Source organism: Brienomyrus brachyistius, chromosome 9 (genome assembly GCF_023856365.1).
Source record: "Brienomyrus brachyistius isolate T26 chromosome 9, BBRACH_0.4, whole genome shotgun sequence".
Taxonomy (NCBI): domain Eukaryota; kingdom Metazoa; phylum Chordata; class Actinopteri; order Osteoglossiformes; family Mormyridae; genus Brienomyrus; species Brienomyrus brachyistius.
This window is the reverse complement of record NC_064541.1, coordinates 25012494-25033908: the sequence shown is the minus strand read 5'-3', so window position 1 is coordinate 25033908 and position 21415 is coordinate 25012494. Positions and strand designations below refer to the sequence as shown.

Here is a 21415-nt window from a genome sequence, read left to right as displayed (position 1 = left end):
TGCTAACCATTGTGTCTATACTTTGGTATAATTTTTTTTCAAATTATTAGTGAAAAATTATATTGCCCCTAAAAATCAAATTAATAAAAATCCTCCGGCAAATATAAAAAAAAGCCTAACTGATAAAATATTCACAACTGAAAAGTCTAAAGTATGTTTTTTTAACATAAAAACGATTACTTCAATTTATCGTTGGAAAAGAAAACTGTCCAACAATATTTTAAGCTGAAAATGTCACAATACCACCATCTGTCGGCAAATCCAGGTATTTCGTTACATATTGACCATATTTTTGCGCAGAAAACCCGAGTAAGCTGGGGGAGAACATGCAAAGGCTAAACGCACAGAGTCCAGAGCAGTAATCTTAACACCGCTGGAGGTGTTAGACCATTGTACCATCTTTCATATCTAAATGAATGTTGATAATATTCAGAAATAAGACGTTTAAATAGGGGTTAAATAATTTTAGCTAACCAAAACCTTAACAAATACGTCATTCACAAAGCTATATGTACGAAGGTAGGAAGTGAGAGATTTGGGTCGTGGATATTTAACCGATTAGCATGCAAAACTACTGTTTGTATCTTATAACCTAGAAAATAAGGCGAATGAGGGCAGTTCATGCAATCCACCAACAGTGGCATTACAACACTTATAAGTGAAGTGTGAAGCTGGCAAAAATAAAGGGGAGACTTCCGCTTGCTATTTCCGTTTGTTGTATCAAAATAAAAGTTCTGTTTCGATGCTTGACTTCTACACCGGAATTAAACTCCTGTTTACATCCGGAATGATGGCGTCCTCCCGAAATGACAAGGGAAAGAAATCGGTTAGTCAGGAGGAGCTGCGGCGGCTCATGAAAGAGAAACAGAAAGAAACAACCGGCAAGAAGAAACGTATCGAATCGCCCTTTGCAAAATATCCTTTTGTTTTTATCATGCGTCCTGACGGTAGCTCGCGTTTTGTTTCTAGTCGGCATGTGAGATATGTCTTGTTTACCTGCTGACTCTTTTCGATTTAGTGTTTCATGTTTTACTTTTCCATAGTGTATCGTTGCGTGTGTCCCGATGTGGGCCGGTATGTCGTCTTGGAAGTTCCCTGCTTCATGCCCTGAGCTGCCTCGGATATACTAAAGGCTCATGGCGACCCTGTGCTGGATAAGCCATACGAAAGATAGAATTATGGCCGATGTCTTAGATCAACTTCATTGCCCTTGTAATGTTTTCTATTAATGATTTTTAAACGAGTGACTCCAGATTTTACTTTTATTGACCTTAACCTCCGTCGCTCACGTACAACAGCCTTGGACACCTGAGCTGTGTGCTCTGCAATATTCCCGTCAAGTCTGAAATATTATGGCAAACTCACGTCCTGGGAAAACCACACAAAGAGGTTTGTTTGATATCAAAACATATGGTAGAGGCATATTCAGATTTACAGCATGCTTTGTGTCAAATGCCTGTGCAAAGGGAAATCTGAAATGCTGTGGCATTTGAGTTTTCAAAAGAGCTTATGCCTGTGCAAAGGAACCCAAACTGTGTAGCAGTGTGCTTGATAGTTTGTTTACTAGCACCCTTGTGCCATTTGTTGTTGGTGGGTAGCAATGTATTGAATCTGCTATTAAGGTGTTTGTTAGACAGTGTTTTCACAGTTACCTTTGGGTCTATTTTAATACAGAAAGTGGCTGAACTGAAAGAAACTAAACAAGGTCCGATTGTTGCTTCAGTTAGTCAGAATCCTACATCTTCTGTGCTAAAACGAAAGACATCAGACTCCCAACAGCCTGCAGCAAAAAAAGGTAACCTATTTGCGCCATGGACAATTTGGATTTACGTATTTCCTAAAGAGATTTATCCTTTATTTATGTATGGTTAATGAATTAACACATTCTCCAAAGAAGAATTTTGTCCATTCTGTGTTTATGCTGACAAACAGGAATATATTGAGCATTGTTATCTGAAATATTTAGATTTATATCAAATATGAGTTTCACAGCAGTTCTTGCCAAAAATTAAATTGTTCAGTAGAGCACATGTGATTTACAGAATTACCTTACAGGTAAAGCAGAGGGTTCATCATCTGTGTCAGGGTGAGTTTTGACATTATGTGCATGCATTTTATTTCTCTTGTATTTAATTGTTTTTCTAGTTGCTATAAATAGAAACAGGAACATAGGAAATGGGTGGGACATATCCCCAACATTTACCTTGGCTTCATTCAGTTGTCCAATACGTAAACCTTTGCATTTGAATTATTACGTTGTTTCCCACCCAATGTGAAACTCAATCTATGCTGTTGTTTGGAAATAATTGTGATGTTAGGTCAGTTGCATTGTAAATTTTTGTTGTGAGTGGCACAACCTGAACTACATTTCTGGTGTAATATGGTTGCTCTGAATCAGGTATTTGTGTGCATGTCCATTTTCTGCTCCCATTCTCTAGGATTCCTGCAGACTTTTTTGATGGAGGACTGGGACAGAATACTGCAGGCTCGAAAAAACCATCAGGGCTTGGGTTACTAGCTGGGAACTATGATGATGATGAAGATGATGCTGTTGGTGATGCAGAGCAAACAAAGCAGAACGTTGCTCTCTTGCCTTCATCCACCACACCTGGACTCCCAGCAGGTAATTTGTATAGGACAGTCATTTAAAGTTCTGATACATAAGGCTGCTTTAGATGACATGAATGGAATAGTATTGGCATGGATGAGCTAATCACTTACACAGTACTACGCAGTGGAACAGATCAACCTTTCACTTGGAAAAGTTTAGCCAATAAAAAAACATTGTATAATATGTGGCATAATTGGTGTTTATATATATATAATATATATATTTATGTACTGCCCAGACTTTTTTGACAGTGGCCTTCCCAGCGTTCCTGCTGTGTCTCACTCAGGATCCATTCTGAAAGTAGATGAACCAGAGAAGCCTGTGGAAAGGTATGGGACAGTACTGCGTTCTTAATTATTAATTGTGTGTGTGTGTGTGTGTGTGTGTGTGTGTGTGTGTGTGTGTGTGTGAGTGAGTGAGCATGATTGCGTGTTTGGGTAAGCATATTTCATAATGCTTTACATTAAAGGCACCTTCATAATGTCTTCATAGAACATTCATAAGCAGCATGTAAGGATATCTTAACGTTCTGACATACCTTAACAGCTTTAATATACATTTATAGCAAACATTATATGATAATAACAACATAATTGTATAATATTTATTAATGTATATTAAAGTTGTTAAGATATTAAGGTATACTTACTTGCTGCTTATGAATGTTCTATGAATGCATTAAGAAAGCACACTGAAAGTTCTGTGAATGTATAATGAATGCATTATGAAGGCTATGAGGATACACTCTACTTCTAATGAAATATTTGAATTTCTGATCATATCTGACTGTGAGCATATAGTGATAATTTGACCTTTGTACTTTTACAGGAAGGAGAACACAGCTGAAGCCTTACCTGAGGGATTTTTTGATGATCCGGTGATAGATGCAAAGGTAAAATATGTCTTTTATTTTGCATAATAATGTGAGCATTATCGAAAGGATTTGGGGCAATTCGGATCATTCTCTCAATCTGCCGAGTTCCCCTGCTGTCAGAAAATCAGATCTGCAGTCTGCTTAGAGCACTACTGAATGTTATCGTGTCACAAGCACTCTGATAAGTTGAACTAATTTATTGGAACTTTATCTACAATTGAAATAGAGATAATTAGTCTTATTAGCTTGGTTGGTGCTGTTCAAAGAACAAAAAGAGGAGCATTGAATTAGCATCATATTCCCAGACATCTGCTCCCCTTACCTGTCTTTCTACAGATGTTCTGTATTTTCTCTTTATAGTCTCCTCCTCCTTTTATGTGCTTTATTGTAGCTGTTTCAGGTCAAATGTATTTATATCAAGCAACGCCACATTTGTTGCCAGTCTACCATTAGACATATTAAACCATTTTCTGAGACTGCGGCCATTATTTGTTTTATATGATACAGTAGTGTCTTGGAACACAAACTTAATTCATTCCAGAAGGTGATTTGGTCGAGGACCAAGTCAGATTTCCACATAGGAAATTATGTAAATTAATTTAATCCGTTCCAGACCACCGAGTGATTGCCTATTTAAACGTATCTACCTAACTAACTAATGATAAAAAGCATTAACAATCAATATGAAACGGCATGAAAATCACACATGCAAAAGCAATAAACATGAGACAAATGACAATCCCATACTCTGAAGCGAGAGCAGACATACACGTACCAGTCTTGCTATAATTTCCTTTTTAAGTTTACTGGTACTCTTACTAGGTCCATTTGCCTTTTTTCAGCCCATCAGAGACACACCTTGATCTGTACAAATTTTAGCAGGTCTGTTTTGCTTTGTTGTGTTCCGAATTTTCAGTCTAGTTGCATCTAGTTTTTTCTCGACCAGTCCGTTCAAGGTCTGATTTGGTACAACTTAATGTGTCTTGACCCATACGCTTAAACTTTAGCAGGAATGGTCGAGTTCCAAAATTACAATTCAGTCTAGGTACAAGTACAAAAAAAAAAAAAAGATTTCAACAGACCGTTCGATGTCATAGTTGGTCGAGTTAAGAGGCGTTCAAGTTCCAAGGTTCTACTGTATTATGTTTAAATTTACTTCAGTTCATATCTGGAAGATTGAAAGATGTTACTCTGTTTAACAGTGTTTATACTTTTAGATATCTGAACCAGTTCAGTCTGAGAGGAGCCTGCACCTTAATTCCTGCATTATTATGAATCTGTGGGCCAGCTCCATGGGGATAAATAATTTAACAGCATGATGAATGGGTCCTTTGCCAGTGCTGCTATAGTCAGTACAGTCAGTTAGTGAGAGGGACAGTACAACGAGTATTGGAATAATTATGCCGAACTCACTTAAAAGAATATGAACTTGACAGTGGTAAAAAAAAGTGTAAACAGTATTAATGATTAATTAAAAAAAAAAAAACCTCATTGCACGCTGAATTCTATTCTTGAGATAAATGACAGCAATGAATGAGAGTAAATGTTGTTTAGTACTGTAATATTTTGGTCAGATATCTGAAATTGTCGTAATATCCACCATAAGAGATGGCAGGGAGTCTGATTCACTCCAGTTCAGCTCAGCATGGCTTGGCCGTGTGTGAAGTAGGGAAGGCTGGAAGGGCTGCGTCTGGAGCTGCATCACACCACAACAGGACACACCTAAGCGGAAAGGTGACGCTGGGCCTGTGATTTCAGGTACGCAAGGTGGATGCCCCCAAAGACCTGATGGACAAGGAGTGGGAGGAGTTTCAGAAGGAAATGCGGCATGTGAACAGCGTAAGGGGACAGACACTCTCCTTGAGCGCTGATGAAGAACAGCCCTCTGCCAGCCATTACCCCATGACCTGCATTTATTTACATTTATTTACAATTTCAGCAGGTTACATACTGAATTATATAAATTGTATATATCAACCCACGTGTAGCATAGATACCTGCTACAGATTGGCATGCGTATGGCCACCGTGTAGAACATAGTGCCAGGTCATCACACCTGTCCCTTACCTGGGTACCTTCATCACAGGCCTCAGAAGCTATCGTTGCTGAGGAGGATGAGGATGGTCGTCTGGAGCGTCAGATTGACGAGATTGACGAGCAGATGTGGGTAACCCTGTAGAGATTGTACAGTGAGTGAGTGAGTGAGTGAGTGAGTGAGTGAGTGAGTGAGTCCATCCATCCATCCATCCATCCATCCATCCATCCATCCATCGAGAGTCTTATTGGTGTATTCAGACACTCAGGGATGCGAAAGAGTTGATTGACCGTACTGTGTTTGACCATCTTCACAGTGAGTGTTACCGGCGAGTAGAGTTACTCAGGGACAGAAGGGAGGTGATGAAGAACATGGGGCAGGTGGATTCGAAACCACAGCAGGAACAGAGGAGCAGTGGGGACAAGGAAGAGGAGGAGGATGAGGAGGAGGAGGAACTCTTTAGTCTGCTGTCTCGTGACTGGAGAGCCAAAAGAGTGCTGAACTAAACTATTAAAACCCAAACTGATCCATTGCTAAACTCCTAAATGCTTCAGCTGTTATGATTTAGCAATATGCTTTGAACCTTTAGATAACAGGACTAAGCAGATATATTTTCTAGATTAATTATGAGAAAGTTTGATTTCAAGTTCCTTCCCTGAGCTCCCCAAGACCGCACTCAAATGACGAAGACACTTTAAGCAGTCAGAGCCCCATTCTTTACCTACCATGACCAAAAAACCCTGAATGTTGATGTGTAACTGCAGCCTTTCTTGCTGGTCAGCCACACTGGGTGACAAGCCACTTGCTTTTTTGTACATTTCTGAATGTGAATATCCAGTGTTGATGAGGCCTCCTGTCCAAATCTCTCTGTATTAAAGAATTTTTCTTTTTGTTTTTTGAAACACTGCCTGGCTGCTTTGCTGACACTGTCCATGCCCACTGCCCATGTCACGAAGCAGTATGGAATGACTATGCTGATCTCTTGACTGGATTGTCAGTAGTTTGCAGTCTATGTAAGTGACATGGAAGATGGGGCTGTTAGCAGCGTGGGTAATATGGAATACCAGAATATATGTCTGATTAATATGTCCTAGTCTTCTGATCATGCATGGTGGGGATTCTAGCGTAATGCCCTGTTATGCGGAATGACCTTGCAGAATGGCTTCAAGCAGGCTGCTGAGTGGCTGAGTGGGCTGAGTGTGCAGCTGCTCGCTGTACATCCCACACTGGCCAGAGACCAGCCTCAAACCAGCCTCAGCTGTTTCTTAGGTGGCAGTGTGTGGCTCAGCTGGCTAAACCTTTGTGCCTGCGATCAGAAGGTTGCTGGTTTAAGCCCACCCTTGGTAGAATAGGCATCTTTCTGTGGGCCCTTGAGCAACGTCCTTAGTCCTCAGTTCTATAGGCACAGGACTATAGGTGACTGCCCTGCTATTATGAGTGTGTTTGTCTCATGGAGAGCAGCATGAGGTTGGCAAAAAGAGGATTTCCCCCCAGAAATCAATAAAACATCATTCTATTTTATTAAATTACTATTACAACAGTGATAATGAATCAAGTTAATACTTGATTCATTTCTGTGTTTTGGAACTTGACCCAGATCAGCATGTAGAAATAAACGATGTGTCAAAGCATGTGTAATACTGATTCAGATTTATTAGGTGTATCCATTTTTACAGCACAGCTGTACAAGTACTGAAAAGTTCCCTGAAGCTCAGTAAATATACTGCGTGTTTATACAGCAGCAAAACATATCAATGCAAGTTTTATTTAAAAGTAAAAAATAAAATTCAGCCGCAGGTGGAACTGTAACACACTGAGACCATTGACTAGGTCCAGAGAAGGTACACCAGCTTCAAAACTGAAGGTTAAAACAACAACAGACGTCATCCCAGGAATGCTTCACTTATAAAAATCGGCATTTAATTTTGCTTAGTAATGTAGACAAAATTTAAGATACGGACCTGAATAACTAGAAGATCATGCTTTTACAAAGACACAAAAACTGAGCCCTAGTCCCAACTAGACCGAGGAAAATAAAACCGTTTAAGAAAATGACAAAACACAGATCAGGAAGCACATTTGCTTAAAGAGGATCGGACTTTCGTCTGAGAGATGAATGAATGGCAGGAATTCTTCACAGCATAGGAAGTCCATAGGAAGCCCATGTGGCTAAGGAACTGCCCCTCGGGATGCTAATCTGCTGACAGCAGCAGCAGAGCTACTACAGAGCTCCCAGGCCTGACACTTCAGAAGACAGCCTAAAGTTTGGAGAAAACCAGAAAAGAACAAAGAGCAGGACAATTCTTACTATTCGTCCCTTCACAGAGATGAGAACAACAAACTGATTGCACAGTTTCACAAGCTGTGGAGCTGTGTTCTGTCCATACTTCAGTACTTTAGAAAGTAATGTGATATTGCTGCGGGGTAGAACAGAGAATTTAATAACTTTAGTGCAATTTCATTTGATGAAGTCTGACCAGATGAATGTGGTTATATACATTATGCAGTGGAAGGGCATTTATATATGATATATGGGATGAGGATTATATTACAATATGCAGCAAAACACAAAATATATTATTTGCTTAACTGATTGCATGTGCATCACTTCATAACAGCTTTACGCGGCAGAAAATTCTGTTGCAGGCATGTGTGCAGCTCTCTGCCAGTGTGAGTAAGTGTTGGGGTGCATATGGGGCATCGGGTGCGGCTGTTGGGGTGGGAAAGCAGTGTTGGGGTGGATATGGGGCATCGGGTGCGGCTGTTGGGGTGGGAAAGCAGTGTTGGGGTGGATATGAGGCATCGGTTGGGGGCAAAAACCAAAAGGCAGCGTGAAGCACAAGTATAAATACAAAGTCAGTTAAAGATTGAACTGCTTCTAACAAGCCCCGAATGAATGTCAGGCTCCAGGCATGAACCTTAAGCAGTGCAGGCCCATTTCAACCCTGAGTCTCTCTTATGCCTTTTGTTATTCATGATGTTGTTAATCGTCAGCCAGATTATTTATTGATTTGTTAAAATATCAAAGCTTACCATAATCACATCCATTATGTAATATGAAATGAAACAACTGTCTACAGAGGATAACAGTATTTCTATATATAACTTAAACATCAGAGCAGAATAAGCATTTTTCCATACCAGTGGTGTTAAACGGATAAACTTGATTTTGATAAAGAATTAATGTTACTTTCTGTTAAGAAAAATAATAAGTATCTCTACACTGTCCATTTATCAGATTTTATTTACATTAAAACAAGAGTAAATCACTAAATGGCGAAATGTGAATATAAAATAAATGGAATTTGATGTGTATTTGGTGTGTGTGCAGGGAAGAATGAAAAATACTTCATCTCACAGCACAAGCCAATAGGATTTAGTGTTAAAAAGAGATCAATCACAGTAATACAGTTAACAGCTTAGAACTAAGGTATTCTATTACTGGAATACTGGACTTTAGTTACGTAATAAAAAATACCACCAGAGGTCACTAGTGTGAGCTGGATATTGCCTTCGCAATTTTGGTTAAAAAATAGGTTAAAAATAAATAGAATGAGGTTATACACATTTAAAATACAGAAGGGAATAGATGTTTTGGGGGACAGGCAGGCTGGAGAACTACTCCGGTGTAATGAATTGATAGCTGTATAGTCACCATATACATAATTGTATTTTATTGGCTCACCTCTCTATTCATCCCAAATATAACCCATCAGTTCCGTTTTTATATCTTTTCAAAAAGTAAATTTTATAGCTTAATTGTGTCCGGCGGGGTCAGCATATCCCGGCATCCTCGAGGGTGAATCGTAAATATCCCTTGTTATATTGTTGGTGTTAAAGCTGCCTTCCCGATCGAGGCGTGTACGTTTGCCCGTGTTTTGCGTGTACCCTGTCCCATCCTGCTGTGTTCGTAGCTTCTATAAATCTCCCACCATGGGTGCACCTTGTGTTTATGAGGCGGGTTTGGGGTTCGTTGAGTGTCATTTGCAGTCCTGTCAAGAACTACAATAAAAAGCCGTTTTCCGTTCCGCCAGGTAAGTCTCTTCGTCTTTCGCTATGCTAACGATTCCTCGGTCTGCCCGGTGCTATGTTAATTCGGATGTTTGTAAAAGTGACATTGGAGCTGGAAGTGGTGAAGGAAGGTGTCATGCAGGAAGACTAACAAAAACACAAAACAATCCCATTGAAAATGAAACACAGAACACCACCTGTTTCCACACACTTTACAGTGTTGTTGTTAGAGACATTAAGTTCATGATGACTGGGGTTAGTGACAGAAGGTTTCATACTGTGACTGGCATACTTTCAAGAAATTACAGCCATTTGTTCATACTGTCATTGGTACTTTAATCTTCAGTTCCTTGTCTGTGATTTAAATTTTATAGTGGAGTAATAGTTGCAATAGCTCAAAGTTTAAAGATATCAGCTTTGTCTAACATGCATTGGCGATGTTGGCAGTAAACTAGACAGAAGTTTGTTTGATTCTTGTGTAAAATTGCTTCTGATTAGTCTTGAGAAAAGAGTCTTTTATTAACGTATGTATGTAATATGGTTTAGTGTGGAAGACTCTTCATGTTTATGGCTATTACACAAAAGATTTGTTTGTTCAACACATAACTGGAGCTGTTGGAAACATCTCTCTGTTTATCAGAAGTCAGTTTACAAAAGAAAAAATAAGGTTTCAAACATGTTAACACATGGACATAATTTTGTTTATATAATAGGGCATGAAAGTACAGTCTACCCAGAGCTTCAAATTAGGGCTTAAAATGAAACAAAACAAAAGTGTTAATCATCTTTTCTCAGTATGGAGCAAACTTCTGGCGGTCTGATTTCTTGACTGCGGCAGTGGTTGGGATTTTGGTGGTGTATGCTGCACTGGAGGCTGCCGCCGCGGCATTAAGCGCGAGGAGCGGGACGGTTTTCATGCCAAGCAGACTGGAGACGGGCACGGCGTAGTGGGTGCTGGGTAACGTGGGCAGGGCGGGAGGGGATGTGGCACTGGCCGCGGCAGACACAGCGGCGGCTGCCAGGACGGCCATAGAGGAGGGGGTGGAACAAGGGGGGGTGGATTGAGAGAGGCTGATGTTGAGGTCAACAGGGGTCGTGACAGCAGCAGTCGGGCTGTTGACTTTAGCCAGTTCTAAGCTGTAAATGAAGGAGGAGGAGTTCAGGGACACGAGGGGAGGGGGGTTAAGCCACGGAGAGGGGGGATTGGAGTAGACCACGAGAGGAGTGGGGTTAAAAAGGTCAGCACAGGAAGAAGGGAACACAGGTGGAGCGGGAGAGAAAAGAGAAGAGAGAAAAAAGGAAAAATGAGGGTCAGAGGGGGGCATGTTATGTGTTAAAGAAGAAAAACAATAAAAGGGTTGTTTCATGATTTGATGGAAACACTCATGAGAAGATCCCGCATCAGGCTACATTTTTACACTAAAGAGAATAAAAGAAGCAAAGTAACAAACACGGTGAAATGACACACAAGCAAACTCAAAGGAAGAAATGTAAACCTTTGCAATGGCAAATGAGCTCCTGTCTCTCCTAGCAGCACATTATATTATGCTACTCCTGTTCGGCCAATTTCCTTATGTTAAATTACACATATTATACAATAATAATAATAATAATAATAATAAGCCAAGTAAATGGCGATATACGTCACAATGCCCTTTTATCTGGTTTTATTTTTTAACAACTGGCACAAGATCCTTCCTGCAATTCTGTGACCTTTCAGTTATTGGTCCAGTTTCTCCATCACTGCAGAAGGCAGCTGGGCGTCTTGTTTTATACACAGTTCGGCATGCCCAACAGGCACCTTGTGGCATGGTTAAACACTGGCAGGAGGAGAAATGCCACCTCACCCCTCATAACTAATAGCTAACAGGCACCTGGAAGAACCCTGAAGCAGAAGAATGAAATTCTCTCAATTTCCTTCCCTCCTTTCAGTGAAATAACTTGTTTGGCTGTGGTTTCATTCATCTGAGCTGCCATCTGAACCACTTCAGGAACTGATGACTAGGGCCCGCCTGACTAAGAGAATCTACCTGATATTACTGAGGTATGTACTAAGCTGATGTCGGGGGGAGGGGGGCTACTAGACATCAATGAGGTACTGTGCTAAGCTGATGTGGGGGACCTACCTGGCATTAATGAGGTACTGTGCTAAGCTGATATGGGGGAGCTACCTGGCATTAATGAGGTTCTGTGCTAAGCTGATGTGGGGGACCTACTTGGCATTAATGAGGTACTGTGCTAAGCTGATATGGGGGCCTGCCTGGCATTAATGAGGTACTGTGCTAAGCTGATGTGGGGGACCTACCTGGCATTAATGAGGTACTGTGCTAAGCTGATATGGGGGCCTGCCTGGCATTAATGAGGTACTGTGCTAAGCTGATGTGGGGGACCTACCTGGCATTAATGAGGTACTGTGCTAAGCTGATATGGGGGAGCTACCTGGCATTAATGAGGTACTGTGCTAAGCTGATATGGGGGCCTGCCTGGCATTAATGAGGTACTGTGCTAAGCTGATGTGGGGGACCTACCTGGCATTAATGAGGTACTGTGCTAAGCTGATATGGGGGCCTGCCTAGCATTAATGAGGTACTGTGCTAAGCTGATGTGGGGGACCTACCTGGCATTAATGAGGTACTGTGCTAAGCTGATGTGGGGGACCTACCTGGCATTAATGAGGTACTGTGCTAAGCTGATGTGGGGGACCTACCAGGCATTAATGAGGTACTGTGCTAAGCTGATATGGGGGCCTGCCTGGCATTAATGAGGTACTGTGCTAAGCTGATGTGGGGGACCTACCTGGCATTAATGAGGTACTGTGCTAAGCTGATGTGGGGGACCTACCTGGCATTAATGAGGTACTGTGCTAAGCTGATGTGGGGGACCTACCTGGCATTAATGAGGTACTGTGCTAAGCTGATGTGGGGGACCTACCTGGCATTAATGAGGTACTGTGCTAAGCTGATGTGGGGGACCTACCTGGCATTAATGAGGTACTGTGCTAAGCTGATGTTAGCTGGTGGTCCCGTGATGGTGACTTGACGTTCACCGGATCCTTCTGTAGCATTTGAAATTTTGATCTGGGCCCCTGACATCTGCCGGATCTCATTAATCTTGCTTCCTTGCCGGCCAATGATACATCCAATCAACTGAGAAGGAAAAAGGACAGGACAGAGGTTGTAGGTCAGCTACTGCCCATCACAACAACCTAACAATAAACCAGAGTATACATATAAATATTTCCAAAATCTTTACTCATTCTGCTATAAAAAACTACTATTCAAAGCCACCATCCTGGTAGATGGTCACTTATATTACAGGACTTTCATGAAACCACTACTTTTACTACTTAGTGCTCCCAATGCGTACATAGATAAAGGGGCATAATACACATGGTTTGCATGTTATACAAAATGGTCTAAAAGGAAATGATAAAGCAATTTGACATGCAAAGTGTAGAGTTCAGTCCAGTACAGTTTGTTTAGAAAATGTTATAATAAAATTGAATTTTTTAGGTTATTAGTCAGCCTAGCAAACGGTTATGGTTTGAGGTTAGAGGGGCCCCAAGTATTTTTTGCAGATTTTCACATTCGTGAGGATCTTCTGCTTCTAACCCTTGTAACTGGGAAGGGGTTACTATACTAGACAATTTCAGTTTGATAATGTACTTGTCATTTTAATTAGTTTTTCCTTCATTATCTGTTTGAACATAGTTATAAAATCCTCTCTATAAACCATTCCCATTGTATATAATGTAAATAAGGCACAGCACAGAAACATTGCTGAACACTCTGTTTAAACTCTGTCCTCATTATAGACCTGAAACAGGTCCGGGACTAGATTAATGTGCTGAGGTAACTACGAAAAGGTAAAAGGTTCTCGGGTCCATGACGGGATGAGTTTAAAAAAACGACTGCGTTCAGACTTACGTCATTGGGAATGGTGAACTCATGAGAGCTGGCTGGTGTGCTTGTGTCCAGGCCTGCATTGGGGAAACACAAAGAACATGCCCAGCTGCAAGTGGGAGTCTGTACACATGTGGGGAAGCCAGGTTTGGGGGATGAGAGGACTAACGCTCATTTGCTATTTTGGTTGTTAATGTTATGGGCATTTTGAAAAAAAGAAAAATATAAATGATATGTTTGTGTGGATATAAACCTAAGCCCTGATCCAACGCATGCATGGTATTCATGAGCACAGCGGCCCAGTGGAGATCCACTGAGGTTAACAAGGTGACAGGCTGGAAGATACCAGCCATCAGCTGCAATAGTATGTGGCTCAAGTGGGGCAGAGCCATAGCTAATCACAGAAATGCTGGGGAGGGCCAGAGGATACCCAAAAGCTATGGGCTTCAATGGGAAGAGTAAAGAGATGCATATTTTACACCGCCATTCTAATCAAAGGCAAAAGGCAACTTGCAGCTTAACCTATTTATACAGCTAAAATTTAATACTTTGGTCTTCACTCCACAACCCATTTGTGTTAGGAGGCTTTCTGTAGTGACCATAGTACATATTCATGAAGTTATCCATACACAGTAACAGTCAATAGTTTGAGTACACCACTGCCATAATTACCTGCAATTTTAATTTTAAATCTCTGCTAAACCTGGTGCCGTGGTCTGGGGTTTCTTTGCTGGTGACTAGGCTGAAGATATTTTCCACATCTAGTGCAATCTCAGGGGCGGCATGGTGGTGCAGTGGTTAGCACTGTTGCCTCACACCTCTGGGACTCGGGTTCGAGTCTTCGCCTGGGTCACATGTGTGTGGAGTTTGCATGTTCTCCCCATGTCGTTGTGGGGTTTCCTCCGGGTACTCCGGTTTCCCCCCACAGTCCAAAGACGTGCTGAGGCTAATTGGAGTTACTAAATTGCCCGTAGGAATGCATGTGTGAGTGAATGGTGTGTGAGTGTGCCCTGCGATGGGCTGGCCCCCCATCCTGGGTTGTTCCCTGCCTCGTGCCCATTGCTTCCGGGATAGGCTCCGGACCCCCTGCGACCCAGTAGGATAAGCGGTTTGGAAAATGGATGGATGGATAGTGCAATCTCAACCATCATCGCTATCATAGTATATTTCAAAGGTACGCCATTCAATGAGAAGTAAGGCTAAATGCACAGGTATTCATTCTTTAACAAGATAAAGACCCAAAACAGATGCTAAACTGTGCCTGAACGACCTGGTGAAATAGAAATGAAAGGACATCTCAAATGAACAACCTCCTCTCCAGGCCTTTGGCCACAAAGAAAATGGCCACAAGTGTTTTGCTTTAACCCTTGTATTCATCGCCCTGGGTGCCATGTGATATTACCATGGTATGGACATGAAACAGTAACAAGGACAGATTTGGTAAGACGGAACAGAAAAGGGTCACTGGGCACATTGTAAAGAAATGTTATCATGAGCACAGGAGGTGAGAGGGAGACTGACTCCCAGGAGGTGCTGGGTACGTACCAGGGAAGGTGGGGTTGTTCTGCCCAAGGGGGGTAAAGGGGGAATGCTGCATAGCCAACTGGTGAAGCTTGGTCAACTGCAGGGTAGGATGGGGAAATTAGAGCTAACCAATCAAATTGAATTATTTCAGAGTAAGACAACCCCCTCGCTTTTCTCTAAATTCTTTGATTAACTGGATTAATATTGTTACAGTTTGGTTTCCACAATTAATTATTAATCAAAGTACATGCAGTTATTTTATTGATCAAAACTGTTTAATTGCAAATACTTTTGTTGTTACAGCCACTGTTAATACAGTAGGATAGGAAGAAAGTCTTTTAGTATCATTCTCTTGGCTAAAAGAATTCCAGTTTGAAATTTGTCTGGTCGTTCACTAGATCTTTACACTCCCGTTTGTCTGCCTATTTGCCGATCTGTCTGTCTTTCTGTCTGCCTGTTTGTAAACATCATCTCAGTGATTCTGTCTGTCTGCCCGATAGCCCCTCTGTCTGTCTGCTTATATATTATGTTCCTACCTGTCTGTCTGTATGTCTATCTGTTACTTGTACACAGTGTCTCTATGCTCCTGTCTGTCTTGTATCCTCCATTCTGTTTGTCTGCACAATTCCTTACCAATTTGCCAATATATAGTGCTTTCCGCAATTATTGGCACCCCTTGTAAAGATTTGTAAAAAGGGTTAGAAAAAATCCACCTTTTCATGAAGCGGCTTCATATCACACTGAAAAATTTAAAAAAATCCAACCTTTCATTAACATAAATTTATTCCAAGAAAAAAAATCCTTTATCAAGAAATAATTATCTTTAACAAAAACACGTGTCACAATTTTTGGCACCCCTGCTTTTAATACCTTGTACAACCCCCCTTCACCAGTATAACAGAACTGAGTCTTCTCCTATAACATTTTATAAGGTTGGAGAATACTAAGCAGGGCATGTTCTCAGTATTCACCTGTCTTGCTTGTTTTTCTTAAAATCTGCTAACCCATATGCCCCTCTGTTTACCTGTCTGTCTATCTGGCCTGTGAAACAGGAAGCTATTCTGTTAGATGATGTTGTTAATCAGTGACGTTGCAACACAGAAAATAGGGTTTTAGGAAGGGTTGCTGTGGAGGGGTGGTGGTCATGGTGCCAGGGGTGCTGGTGGGGGGCTTGTGGGTTTAGGTGATGTCTGTGAACTCACGTCTGGATGGGGAATAGCATACTGCCCCTGGATTGTGAATGTCTGTAAAACACAACAAAAACAGTTCGAGGTTACAGTATAGTTATAACAGTCTTTTCAGCAGTCTCTCATCATGGTGTGAGAGATGTTATAGGGTATATGATGCACCCTTGCTGGTTATACCACAAAAGCAAGCATCTCACAGAGTGAAATATAGGATCAAAGCATACAGTGCCTCCTTAAGAAACACTATAGAATCCTTGCTTTTCAGCATCATGGTGAACTACCTCGCGAATTAAGTTTTTAAAAGAAATGCGAAATAATTAGTGTATTTCATTGGAAAAATATCTTGAAGAACTGCAATATTTTAGTAGTAGAAGAGAACAATCAACAATGTTTAGCAATGAAACACATTTTGTTTTTTAGTACAAATATTTATCCAAAGTGAATGAAATAGCAGGCAGCACAGTGGCTTGGTGGTCAGCACTGCAGCCTCACACCTCCAGGGGTGTGAGCTGAATACGGGCCCTGGCTCTGTGGCTCGTGTTTTCCCCGTGTTCCCGGTTGTTTTCCCAGCATAGTCCAAAGACGTGCATTTAGGCAGACTGATGTCTCCAAAATGACTCAGTTACCCAGGTAATGAGAAATATGTACATCCTTCTAATAATGATTGCACTTTGTAATATTCAGATTAATCTAGTAATTTCAGTGAACTACCTCTCAATAACTGAAGAGCTACCAATTTAAAGTATGCCTTGGAGGTAGGGGTCCCCTGTGAGCTGGCCAGGGCACAGCAATGGCAGTGGGAGTAGTTTTGGGCCTGCTTTTCAGTTTCCATGGTATTTGATCACCGGCCCCGTTGTCTCAGACTCTGAAAATCTAGCTGGCTCTGATTGGACTAATTCACTTGCTACAGTTCTAAATAGGGACAACTGGGCTGATGTGAAGCTAAAGTAATTATGGTGGAAAACGTCTATACTGGTCATCATGGATTTTGTGCTTTTTCTGTTTTAGGAATTAATTTGTTTGTTTCAGGGCTTCTGTTCCTCAGCTGGACCTTGTCTTCATTTTCTGAGGGACTTTGAAAATGGCAACTTCTTTTTTTTTCTTTTACATCTGGGAAAGGAAAGTATCTCTGGCATTCAGTCTCACCAATTTGGCAAAGTAGAACCCTAGCAGTGGACTAAGCCTGTGATCGGAATGGTGCTGGTTTGAGCCCCAGCCTTGGCAGAATTGTAACATGTCCCTGAGCCCTTCAGAAAGGCCCTTAACTCCCAGCTTCAGGAGTGCTGCATGCTAGCTGACCCTGTGCTATGACCACCAAGCTTGTTCTCACCTGTCTATGTGTCTCATGGCGATCGAGATGGGGAAGGCGAAAATAGGATTTTCCCATGGGGATTAATATCACTGTTCTGTTCAAAGCCATGTTACTTTTCAGCTGCACCTAGCATCTGACTGAAAGTGGCAGGATGCTAAGCCAAATTATACTTGCGATGTAGTGCTTGGCACGTAAATTCAAATTTTGATTTTTGGAACTTTCTGAATTTATTATTTTTTTTTCTTAAATCATTTCAATCCACGGTTGGTTGAATTCGTGAATGCAGAACCTGTGTATAAGGGAGGTCGACAGTATACATAAAATCGATTTGAAAGTTGACTTTCCAATGGAAAAACTTTTGAAAAACATTTTTGCATAGAGTGGGTAGCACTTGCCTGACACCTTCAAGACTGACTGGCTTGAATCCTTTTTCCACTCTGTGTGCAGTTAACATGGGTTTTGTTTCCTCCCACAGTCCAAAAACATGCAGATAGTCTAACTGAGGTCTGTAAATTACCCATAAAGCAGTGTTTCCTAGTCCGGCCCTCAGGGAACTGCAGATACTGTAGGCTTTGCTCCTTCCTAGCCGCCGATAGTACACATTTTTGCTCACTATCTGGCAGGGAGCTCTGAGGGAGCAAAAACATAGATCGTCTGTGGGTCCCTGACGACCAGGTCAGGAAATGCTATCGCAGAGTGTGACTGGACATATGTGAACTTTGAAGGACTGGCATCCCATCCAGGGTGCGGTCCAGTCTTGAGACTTATCCTGCCTGTCTCCAAATGCCCACCAAACAAGATATGTAACTAGCAGCTGTTTGAAGAGGCCAAAGAGTTGAAATGGAACAAAATCCAGCTGACTCTGGCACACGAGACCTAGAACTGTCCACCCTTAGAACAGAGAAGCAGAGTGAGGAACAACTTGTAACAAGTTGTATCATTACTGATTGGCCTTTAAGGTGTAAGACAGTGTTTGACTTCATTTTGCATATTTTTCGGTTGCTTTGTATGATCATTGAAGTGATCAGTGATGGTCTGCACCAGTAAATGAGTATTTCTTCCCGCCTTCATTGTAGAAGCCTCTCACAACACTCCAAAGCATTTTCTCTAACTTTGATAATTTGGTAAACACACCATAACATATCTTAGCTGTAGTGTATCCAGTCAGTCCATAACTTCACTGTGAGCTCAAAATCACACTAAATAATACAAGAGTAGCATCCAGTGGGAGCACCCAAAGGTCTCTGTGTCTTCTTCTTTGCAGTAACTTAGGCCTTGTAGGTTTACGCTCCATCTTCAAACACTTACATGTGTCGCTGGTTCTAGGCTTCATTCATTGGCTACCAGCTGGAGCTGAAGTAAATTAAGGCCCTTCATACTACTATGTAAGGTAGCCATGCTGTGCCTCTATGTTTACGAGAGCTTGGCAGACCCTGCCCTCCCCAAAGTCACCTGAAAGGCGATAGTTCTGGATGTATGTATATCTTTATCTTTTTGTGTCAGCTGTATTATGAGGCTGTTGCGGATGTATCGATTTGAGCTCTGTAGAAATTCAATGCAATATAAATTTAAGAGCCACTCTGGTTTCATGTAAATAAATTTAGTGATGAAGCTCTTTATGTTCCGGGCTACATATAGACTAGAGTGGGAATAGCCCTCTCTACTGGGAGCGAGCTTAAATGAGTACCTTAGGACCCGCAGACCATATCTCAGGCACATCCTGGTGATTCAAAAGAAAATCAAATTAGACTTCCAATCCCAAGGTGTACTTCAGTAGCCAGTATCGCAGTTTTCGGAAAGTAAAATGTGGCTTGAAACCAGCCAGGAAATTATATTCTATAATAAACAAACATCCCCATGACAGTGAACACTATAGTTGCAGTATAGTGAACAAATATTGAAAAGCTGTCACATTTACATAAATATAGGCTCCTTATGTTTTACTTAAAGAGACACACACTCACTGATGTGGGCTGAGGCTGTGCTAATACAGCAGGGGTCCCTGCTGACCCTAGAATGGTGTCTGTGCGCATCTGTCCTCCAGCAAAAAGGATGGGTGTTGATGTGGACTTGGGGCGGTAAGGAATGGTTGCACCTTTGGGTGGAGACTGAAGACAGGGAGGAGCATTACAGACATTCACACTGAGCCCAATACAGTCAATCCAGACATCTGCACCATTATCTTATAGCCATTTATTCATGTAACTGATTCTTAATGTAGAATGATCATGAAACTCTACATTGTTGGTATATTTATGGTTCAGTGGTCTCCTTATGATGTGTAGGTAAATCAAACCAGAAGGTGCCCACCTCTAGCATGACTACACAGATCTGCTTCACACATTGGATAATGGCTTCTGGGGAGCCTGAGATGGTGACTGCTCTTTCTGTAGAGTTGGGTAGCATGTCGCCTGCCACCTGAACTTGGGCCCCTGTGGTCTAACACAGAAATTTGGAAATTTGGGGACACAAGAGGCAGCAACGTTTCTTAACCAAAGGTCAACGCCATCATGGTGCATGCAGACGAACAAAATGCAGCTTTTATCACAGACATGCTATTTAAAAATGTACCCTACGGAGTTTTTTTTTTTTTGAGTGAAAAAATAGACAGAATACAGACACAGATGAGTCTTGCCATGGACACATTTGTTTGGGTACAGACAGGTTGACAGTCCGTTGTATTACAGCTTGTAAAGTCAGACAGGTGAGTTAATAAAAGTTAGGCAGTTTGCATTGTCATTAAACCTAAAAAACTGTCCCATCTCCTTACAGCAGCTGTTGCTATAGCATTACCACTTCATCTTAGTAGCACCTTAGCATATTAGTAAGGAACAGCACTGAGGCAGTGCTTAGGTATTAGGTGCATCTAAATCCCAATAAAACGTATCAGCAGTTTTCTGTCAACATGGCAAAGTGCAGATGCTACCTCTCTGATCTCCTTGATTTTGGATCCTCCTTTGCCTATGAGTGAACCGCATTGGCTGGCTGGAACCACCAGTCGTAACGTCACCGGAGGCTTGCTGGTCACCGTGCTGTTTGTCATGGATGCATTGATCTCCTGCCAGGACAAATTGGGTCACAAACACCAGGTCATGCATTCATAACTGCACTCTGAAGGTGTTATTCATCAGTTCTGGTTGTGACTGTATTTATTATTGCACAGGAATGGCCATCATCGTGCTGTAACCCATATCTGTGCTCTATGATGTGTTTATTCACCTGCTTTTGGGCATAACTGTCATACGTCACAAGCCATCTCTACCCAGCATCAACAGGTTCTCATGTATTAACACATAACAAAGCACACTGCACCTGTCGAAAGCTTCAGGAAGAAATGTTCCCCAGACTGATAAATGCAGCATATACTGTAGTTTCCCATACAATGAAAGATCATTATATTTGTCGTGGGTTGGAGTCGTGGTTCAGTGTTACAAGTAGTATTCTGTGTGAGTTTTAACAACACTTTACTGGCTCAATAGGTTTGCTCATATAAACATACACGGTAATTTATGGGAATGAATATCTAGTGATCAAGACAGTATGCACTTTTAAATATATAGAAGTGGATGGAGCAGAAATACAAATAATAAGTGGGAAAAATGACTGGAAAAATTACAATAAGAGACATTGCATGGGGGAGATAAGGCTATTTTTGTGCCTTATTTGAGCTCGGATTCTGCTGTTCTGCTTCTCCAAAGGGAGGCTTGGAAGATTCCATGGCTTCAGGCTGTTACAACTGCACATGGATGCCTATGGCTTGACATGCCATCGACAAGCAGACGTATCACCATTTCATGGGGTTGTATGCAAACTTGAAGAGTTTTACAAACCTTGGAGGTAAAAAAACCCTGTGGTGCTTTAGTGCTGAGGGTTAGCATGTCTGATGTTTACCTATTTTCATATGCTTTTTCCTGCCTACAAGCACACTCAGCTGAGACAGTCCGGTTTGTAGGACCTCT

General features: G+C 41.6%; 2 protein-coding genes across 16 annotated transcripts in view; one reads left to right on the top strand and one right to left on the bottom strand.

Annotated features, from left to right (window-relative positions):
• Window positions 1-319: 319 nt before the first annotated feature.
• LOC125749068 (zinc finger protein 830-like) lies at window positions 320-6422 on the top strand. The gene is made up of 10 exons (XM_049025942.1): window positions 320-915; window positions 1290-1389; window positions 1675-1795; window positions 2056-2086; window positions 2439-2623; window positions 2850-2940; window positions 3440-3503; window positions 5244-5324; window positions 5572-5648; window positions 5837-6422. The coding sequence occupies exons 1-10, from the start codon at window positions 743-745 to the stop codon at window positions 6024-6026; spliced, it is 1113 nt and encodes a 370-aa protein (XP_048881899.1). The 5' UTR covers window positions 320-742; the 3' UTR covers window positions 6027-6422.
• Window positions 6423-7150: 728 nt separating this feature from the next.
• LOC125749067 (poly(rC)-binding protein 3-like) overlaps window positions 7151-21415 on the bottom strand; it is a 61587-nt gene continuing 47322 nt past the window's right edge. For 5 of the 15 annotated variants that reach the window (XM_049025934.1, XM_049025936.1, XM_049025932.1 and 2 more), the window contains 9 exons: window positions 20383-20514; window positions 19767-19895; window positions 19421-19564; window positions 19144-19176; window positions 16160-16201; window positions 14979-15054; window positions 13458-13510; window positions 12508-12677; window positions 7151-10668 (listed from right to left, as the gene is read on the bottom strand). In XM_049025934.1, coding sequence (XP_048881891.1) covers window positions 10323-10668; window positions 12508-12677; window positions 13458-13510; window positions 14979-15054; window positions 16160-16201; window positions 19144-19176; window positions 19421-19564; window positions 19767-19895; window positions 20383-20514 — 1125 coding nt within the window. In that variant the 3' untranslated portion in view covers window positions 7151-10322. The other 10 variants (XR_007399769.1, XM_049025938.1, XR_007399768.1 and 7 more) reach the window with 10 other exon arrangements.

Bases quoted from the DNA above. Each gene is read 5' to 3' on its own strand.
- LOC125749068 (XM_049025942.1), top strand. From the start codon at position 743: ATGCTTGACTTCTACACCGGAATTAAACTCCTGTTTACATCCGGAATG. The intron at 1,796-2,055 runs GTAACCTATTTG...ATTACCTTACAG, and splicing joins ACAGCCTGCAGCAAAAAAAG to GTAAAGCAGAGGGTTCATCA. The intron at 2,087-2,438 runs GTGAGTTTTGAC...CCCATTCTCTAG, and splicing joins GGTTCATCATCTGTGTCAGG to GATTCCTGCAGACTTTTTTG.